We start from the raw sequence: 8,588 nt of genomic DNA on the forward strand, positions 1-8,588 counted from the left end.
GTATTAGTAGTAGTAGAAGTAGTAGTATTAGTAGTAGCAGCAGTAGTATTAGTAGCAGTAGTAGTAGTAGCAGCAATAGTATTAGTAGCAGCAGTAGTAGTAGCAGTAGTGATAGTAGTAGTAGTAGTAGTAGCAGCAATAATATTAATATTAGTAGCAGTAGTAGTTGTAGCAGTACTATTAGTAGTAGTAGTAATAATAGCACCAACGATATTTATATATTTCTTTAAATTATTTGAATAATCATTATTTAAAATTGCTACAGGATCAAATCAAACACATCATTGCTGTAACTGTTTTCGTGTATTAGCTCTTTGATGTCTTCAGTAGGCTGGTGAAAAAAAGAAAAAAAAAAAGTAGTGAGTCTCCCTGGTATTTTTAATAGGATTTAATGGTCGGGATGCCCACCTAACAGCATTCTGGGAATTGTAGTCTGAAGTCCTGAAGACTCGCAGTCAATAAGTTCAAGAACGCACAGGATGCTGCTTGAATATCGCTATTTGAATGAAGAAAGTGTGTTTAGTTGCTTAAACGTGGGCAGGATTTTTTCATACACACACAGACAATAAGTGGAGGGCGAAACTAAATCTCTCTAGCAGCTCGAAAGGGCGGCACCTTTCGACTTCATTTCCCATAATCCTCTGCGCCTTGGTTTTTTTTCCCCCCATTCTTTGCTCGGCGTCTCCCTGTCCTCCTCCACAGGCAGAAGGAGGGAGGTTGAGTTTTGAGGGAAAAGTCTCGACGTTTATGCGCTTCAATCAGCCAGCGGAACTGGAGGGAAAGGTCGACGAAACTGGGACAATTAGTTGGAAAAGAGCGCCGTGGAGCTCGGAAAGCTCCCGAAAAACCACCATGTGCGGGAATATTGAAGGAAATAAGAGATACGCGTTGGAGATATTTGGCTTTAGTTTAAAATAAGATAAAATAATAAAAACGTCGAAGTACTCGGAGTGTGTCACAGCAGCCTGGGGGAAAAAACAAAAACAACAACCTCACACCGGATTATTATTCAAGTGCGTAAACTTGAAAGAGGCTTCAGGATACACGGATAATACCTATTTATACAGGTTCTGGATGCGTTTTTGATTGAGACAGGCTTTTATTTCCAAGCCAAAAACAAACAAATAAATACTAACAACAAAAAAGAAAAAGGAATTGTAGCCTGATAGCCAAGCAAGAGTTGTGGAGTGGAGTGGAGTGCACGCGCCTGGAGCCTCTGAAGCTAACCTTCGTGTACGTTTGTTTCCACTCAGGAGTGTTACACTGTAATTCTCCTCCGCGGCGTCCTCTCAAGTTTGTATCTGTTTCTCTGTCTACTTCCTACAGATTAAAAGGGCTACAAACACGGGGGGAAAATGAGCGGAGGGGATGTGGTGTGTTCGGGCTGGCTCAGAAAGTCTCCGCCGGAAAAAAAGTTGCGCCGTTATGTAAGTAGAAAAGGGGGAAAAAATCCCTCAATTCTATTCAAATGCGGTGGTTTTCAGTACACACACACACCACACAAATGCAAATGGCTGCTTTCTAATAACAATAATAATGATTGTAAAGATTTCTGGGCAAATCTGACACAGGCTCTGAGATTAATCCAAAACCTGCACAGGGTGTGTTACAGACTTGTTTACTTCTTGTCAAGTGTTTTTGCTATTTTGGGACAATGCTGTCTTTTCTGTCTCATTTTTCCCCAAACACATAATTAGAGTGACACTTGCATTCTTTAGTGGTGGTGGACACACACACACAAACATATATACACACATATATGCATACATACATACATACACACACACACACACACACACACACACACACACACATATATATATATACATACATACATACATACATACATACATGCATACATACACACATATATACATACATACATGTACACACACATACCTATATATGCATACACACATACGCACATATATAACGCACACATACATACATGTATACACACGCACACACATATATACATACATACATACATACACATATATATGTACATACATACATGTATACACACATACGCACACATATACATACATACATATGTACATACATACATGTATACACGCATATATATATAAAATATATTTGCACACACATATATACACATACATACATACATACATACATACACACACATTTTTAAAAACGCTTTAATTTGTCCTCTTCATTCCTACGCCACATCATGAATCTGACTTTATCCCAGGTTTAAGCCTTAAACCTGACGTTGAACTGGGACATTTTCTTCTCTCATCCTCCACCTTAATACAAAACAACCCTCACAACGCCACCATTCTTCTCTTACGCAAGTAGGAATAAGTAGGAATGCGTACAAATCAGCAGAAAGATCTATATTTGAGACAAAATGTTTTCTTTTGTTCTTTTTTCTTTACTTTTTTATGCTGATTCATCCCAAAGTGGTGCACAGCTCAGATCTTGCAACCTGGTGATGAACCAGCACTTTTTTTTTCATTTTTTTTTTCTTCTTCATCCTTAACCACAACAACCGTGATTCTCATGTGCAAGTAGGAATGCGTAGGAATCAGCAGAAATATCTGTTTAGGCTGTATTTTTAAAAAAAAATTTAAAAGCGAATTATCCCTTATTATTGACTTCTCCTGTGTATCCCAGACGCTGAGCTTAAATCCTCAACCCTGACGTCCTGATGTTGAAACAGCACGTTTTTCTCATCGTTGTGGTTCTCTTATGAAGGCAGAATGCGTTGTAATCCCGAAATCTGGTTTTCTTTTCCTCCTTTTCAGTGTCAAATGATTTATTTATGTAGATATAATTGAATTCAGATTTTCAAAACTCTACTACTCGCGACTGTTCTCCCGTGCTTCCCCTGTACGTAAAGTCTTAAAGTATCGGGATTATATATGTATTTTTATCCACCCTAACTATCAGGATATATTTATTACTCTGAATATTTTTACAGTAGCACTAGATAGCACTAGATTCTCCTCTTGTTTACATGAGAGCTTGGGCAGACATTTCACCGGAGGTGGTGCTTGTTGTTGTTGTTGTTGTTGTTTGTTGCTGTTTGTCTGGACGAGTTCACATGACCCGTGCCAGCAGACATTGTGGCTCTGGAAGTTTTCCCTTACACTGGGCCTTTACCCCTTGTTGCTAGCACTTGATACGAACTCTCTGATTACTTCAGCCCTGTTGTGTTCTGCACTCTTGTGTTCTGCACTCTTGTGTTCTGCACCTTGGTCAGAAGGGGTTGATGATGAATTTTCTGTAGCGGCAGTTTTCTAACAACAACCGACGCAAGAACTTGTACATCGGCTTCTCCACGTGAGCAAATTCAAATTCGTGTGTAATTGTTGAAATGGTGCCTTCTTTTGTGGCTTGTTTGTTTCCTCTGATGTTTATTTAATATTTTTGTTGTGAGTCTCAAGTGTCAGAGCTTTGTAAAAGTGTAACTTGAAGTAAGTTTCAGGCACGAGCAAAGTCTTCAGGACGGAAGGCTTTGCGGTTTCAATTTGAAGTAAGTGATAATAGGAGCTACCTTGTTTCAGAGACATTCCACAACACATACATATATATATACACACTGCCAATCAAAAGTTTGTGGACACTCGACTGAAATGTTTCTCGTGATGTTAAAATCCTTTTGATCTGAAGTTGTATGATTAAATGTGTGAAGTCGTGCCGACATATTCATTTCTCTCATTACAAAACTAACATTTTATTTCCAAAAAAATCTTTTTTTAAACGGACGACTCGAGCGAAATATTCCCGGAAAACAGCCGATAAGTGTCCAGCGTCGGTGTGAACTCCTTTAATCCTGTTTAAAAAGCATCTCAGGGAAATTTCTCAAGAAATCGGTCGAGAAAATTCCAAGAATACATTTCTGGAAATTCTAGGCAAAAAGGACGTCTACTTTGAAGATGCTAAAATGATAAAATATTTTGATTTATTTTGGATTTGTTATCACACCATAATTCCCACAGTTCCATTTGTGTTACTCCAGAGCTTTCACTTTTTTTTATTGTTATTATAAAATGTGTAAGGGAAAAAAAAAAAAAATGTGTGTGTAAACTTTTGACCGGTAGTGTAATTATTAATAAGAGAAGTCAAAGGTTTTAGAGCATGTTGTTATTGGAAAAGAATCAAAATAATCAACAGCGTGGCTGCATCAGGCTGCATCACACCACCTCATCGTTGATTATTCCTCCTCTGAAAGTGGCCTATAATAAAAACACAATACATTTCCCTTCTGTGGCGTACGTACGATTATCAGGAATGAGGATTTCGTCTTGTTTCCTTCTACCGGGGGAAAAGAAGAACAGAAACCCTAGTTACTAGAAATTCACTTGCAGCCGAAGTTTAAGGGCCGTCGTCTGATTCTGTCAGTAACGTTTAAAGTACACAGCAATACGTTATGGATTTCAACCGACAGCCGTTAGGCTGCAACGGTAAAGGTCTTCAGGTGAGTCAGACGTGAGACATTCTTACCGAAGCGGTTTTTCCAGAATTGGAGCAATAATGTGTTTAAATAAATAAATAAATAAATAAATAAATGACGGAGTTTCCCAAAGGATTTATGGTGAACAGATCACACATGAAGAGATTTGCACAACTACAGTTTGAACACACAAACACATGGTCAATCCCTCTGACAGGATGAGTTCTGTAAATATAGGGCATGTGTTTAGAAATATTTCTGTAGAATTCCTGAACTGCATGGAAATACAGTATATAGAAATGTCACTGTATCGTCCGTGCTAACCGCGCACACCCTGCACAGATGAGTAAGTTGAAATGGACCATAGTTAGGGTTAAAATTTTTTTTATTTTTTTTACTCTTTAGATTTCACAGAAAGGATGTGGAGCTGTAGAAGCTTGGCAAGACATTTTCATTTGAGCTGAATTTACGGTTCAGGCCATTTTTTTGAGAAACGAGTACACCTCGTTGAGAAATGAGGCGCAAAGGGACGGTCACGAACCCTGCTTTTTCCACAAGCTATCAAACTGTAGCGTATGAACATTCCCCGAACTTTTATTTTTCTTCCCTCCAAACCAATAGCTTCCTCCTCTAGACAGAAATATAATACACAGGCCTGACATGAGAATGTTTTAGTGTGGGCACCGAGCCCAAATTCCCAGCCCTACTGCTTCAAGCTGTGCCGAGCAGAGCAGAGCAGCGAGGGTCAAAAGTCTGCTGTGTTCCCGGCTGTTTGGCGGCGAATCAAGAGCGCGGCTGTTCAGCTGACTTTCTGTGTGCCGCTCAGTGTTGAGGGCTCAAAGTGCATGCTCACCGCTTCAGTATGGACTTTCTCACACACACACACACACAGCATGCAGCCATGGCAACTCTCGTCGCTTTCTATCGGTGATCTAGGCGCATCGAAGGCCGCTCACTTTACGTTTACAGCTTGCTGGAATTTTTTAACACTCCAAACACGACGGCCGTTAAGTCTAGAGGTGAGACTAATACTAGCGATTAAAGCCGATAATAATACAAAATTTTTTTTCCTCCACCCCAATCGCTCATTTTTTCCATCCGGCGCTCATCTTTCTGTTTTGAAACTTCCTCTTTTTCATACCGTCATCCCCAAAGCACGTGCAGTCCTCTAAGCACAGGGAGAGGCAGTGAAACCTGACGAGCTGACATGCAGGTTTGTTTGTGGCCAGAAGTGATCAAACTCTCCGGGACTTCAGCGCAGTGTCGAGTTCCACTTTTATTTCGTTTGAGTCCAGTTATTAACCCTTGACGCCTGTATATGCAAGACTCAAACGGATTCCAACGTGCGCTCGTATCGGTTGCTCAAGTGGACCGGAGCGATCCTTTTTCAGCATGATGTTTTGTATTGCAGAGATGCTGATCAGCTTCTTTTGAAAGTTTACGTTCACTGCTTTTCTTATTTAAACACCCTCTTTCCATCAAGAGGATCGCCTTTTTCGGACTGTTCTCATATCTGTCTCATTTTATACTCGATTCAGTAGCCAGAACTCCTGGGACAAGCAGGTTTTGTGTCCGGACTATTCGTTTTTATTCACATTTATGTTTGCATATGGTAGACACCCTTATCCAGGGCGATTTACGTTTGATCTCATTTATACACTTCCATTTATTCATTTAGCAGACGCTTTTATCCAAAGCGACTTACAAATGAGGAAGTACAGCTGCAGTTGAGGGTTAAGGGCTCACTCGTTGCTCAAGGGCCAAGCAGTGGTAGCCTGGTGGTTTTTAACCACTGAGCTACCAGCACCCCAGGTGGAGTAGGCTCACTGAACAGGCTACACAGCTGCTAGTCCAGGCTCTTGTCATATCAAAACTAGACTACTGCAACGCGCTACTCTCGGGCCTCCCAGCCAGCTCCATCAAACCCCTTCAGATGATTCAGAATGCAGCAGCACGCCTCGTCTTCAACCAGCCCAAGAGAACCCGTGCCACACCCCTCTTCATCTCCCTCCACTGGCTTCCTGTAGACGCCCGTATCAAATTCTAGGCCTTGATGCTCATGTACAAGACTTTGTCTGGAACAGCACCGCCCTACCTCAACACTCTCCTGAAGGTTTACGTTCCCTCACGCAACCGACGCTTAGTAGTACCTACTCAGCGTGGCTCAAGGTCCCTTTCCAGAACCTTCACACTAACTGTTCCTCAGTGGTGGAATGAACTTCCAACCTCAATCCGGACCTCAGAATCTGTCACTATCTTCAAAAACAGCTAAAGACCCACCTCTTCCGTGAACAAGTAACTAAGCCCTAAAACGCCAACCCCACATTATCCACACACACAAAAAAAACACGTTACTCTGGCACTTACACCTCTACTCTGTGCACTTTGCTTCTTCTAGAACTCAATTAATAGATCTTGTATTGTAGCACTACTTGTATGGTTCTCCACTTGATATCGCTTTGCATGTATTTCCTTATTTGTAAGTCTCTTTGGATAAAAGCGTCCGCTAAATGAATAAATGTAAATGTACAAACGTTATGTCCATCGTTATGGCTAAATCCAGTGTCTTAACCTCTGAGCTACCACAGTCTCCAGGTGGAGAAGTGTTTCCATTTTGTACATAGCTCTGTTTAAACTTCACGCTGCACTACACATGTCGATCACGGCACTATCTGGTTGGCGGTAAATAAGGGAAGGACCTCGTAGCTGAGAAGACGACCCCCAAGTTGATGAGTAGGAGTATCAAGTTGAGGGGACTTTTTTTTTTTTTGGCTTTTCCTAGTTGGTGGTTGGGAATTACATGATTTCGCGGAATTTTTTTTGTCATCATTGCCGACAACGTTTGATTTCTCAGAATTTGCGGTGTGCGCTTTATTTGAGGAAAGCTACTAGAATTGGCGAAATCTCAGTCGCATGAAATTGTTTTGCACGGCCTTTCGCAGTGACGTTTGTTGGTAAATGAGACCTTTTAGCTGTACTCACGTTCCACGCACGTGAATCGAAGAGGGCTTTGGCTGAACGTGCGTCGCGATGATGTCACACGACGCGCCTCGGACCAAATCTGCTCAGAGTATAGCGGCGTTTGCTCGCTTTTGCGCTCATTTATGCGAAATCGCAAAAAACCTGGAGGGGCTGCTCAGCGTGTACAGATGATCTTTTCAGAATAAAGATAAACCATCATAAAATTCTCCTTCTAAAGAACCGTCACCTTGTGTTTCTTTCTTTCTGTTTATATTTTCTTTACTCTCTCTCTCTCTCTCTCTCTATATATATATATATAGTAATATATATAATATATATAAAAATATATAATTTTTTTTATTTTATTTTTTTATTTTATTTTTTTCAGTTTCAAAAGATCAGGAGAAATTAAATGCTTGATGGACCTCAAATTATTTTACATACAGCGTGAGGACCGAACACGGCGACTCGTAGCCGGAACGTTTTCAAATGCTTGCTGACATTTTGTTCAGTTTGTTAGACGAGGAGGATGATCATGAACTTGTGTGTTTCTCTCAGTCTGTAGTAATGCATTGATGTAGCGAGTTAGCTTGTGATATGTTATTATATTACCGTAGCTACCCCTGTTTAAGCCGAGTCATTTAGGATTCAGGGCATCGTTCAAACAACGGGTTATGAGCAGTACATGAGGGTTTTTCATTGCCAATGAATTTCTGATTGGTTCACTCCTGATACTGGTCATCGCTACCATAGACACAAGAAAGAGGAGATGGCCCTGGGACTGCAATTACCACATGCACTCAGGTCTCCTTTAGTGAACAGTGGACTAGTTCAACAAACAGACTTCATATAAAAACCATAATGAACTTTCCTTTACTTTTACACTATACGTTGTTACCCAGATGAGGACGGGTTCCCTTCTGAGTCCGGTTCCTCTCAAGGTTTCTTCCTCTTAACATCTCCCGGAGTTTTTCCAGTGTCCGAGTGGGTTCTCTCGGGTGTCTTTGATGTATTTTAAAGTAAAAAATGTAATAAAATTGTGGTCTACGCTCATGTGCTGTAAGGGACCTTGAGATATAGCTTTCCCACGATGCACCAGGGAAAGAGGGCGTGATGAGACAAAGGAGGAAGATTTCTACATGTGTGTAAGCCTATAGCAGGTTGCAGCCGTCTCAATAGAGAATTCCTCTTTCCCATTAATGTG

At 40.8% G+C, this 8,588-nt stretch overlaps 1 protein-coding gene across 7 annotated transcripts in view; it reads left to right on the forward strand.

Annotated features, from left to right (window-relative positions):
- Nucleotides 1-1,089: 1,089 nt before the first annotated feature.
- gab1 (GRB2-associated binding protein 1) overlaps nucleotides 1,090-8,588 on the forward strand; it is a 78,368-nt gene continuing 70,869 nt past the window's right edge. For 6 of the 7 annotated variants that reach the window (XR_008385625.1, XM_053622050.1, XM_053622051.1 and 3 more), the window contains exons 1-2: nucleotides 1,090-1,233; nucleotides 1,327-1,427. Coding sequence is in view for 5 of the 7 variants with exons in the window: in XM_053622050.1 (XP_053478025.1) it covers nucleotides 1,356-1,427 (72 nt within the window). In the remaining 2 variants the exon portion in view is untranslated. The remainder of the gene's footprint in view (nucleotides 1,234-1,326; nucleotides 1,428-8,588) is intronic. The other variant, XM_053622056.1, reaches the window with a different exon arrangement.

The sequence above is a fragment of the Ictalurus furcatus genome, chromosome 3 (genome assembly GCF_023375685.1).
Source record: "Ictalurus furcatus strain D&B chromosome 3, Billie_1.0, whole genome shotgun sequence".
Lineage (NCBI taxonomy): Eukaryota > Metazoa > Chordata > Actinopteri > Siluriformes > Ictaluridae > Ictalurus > Ictalurus furcatus.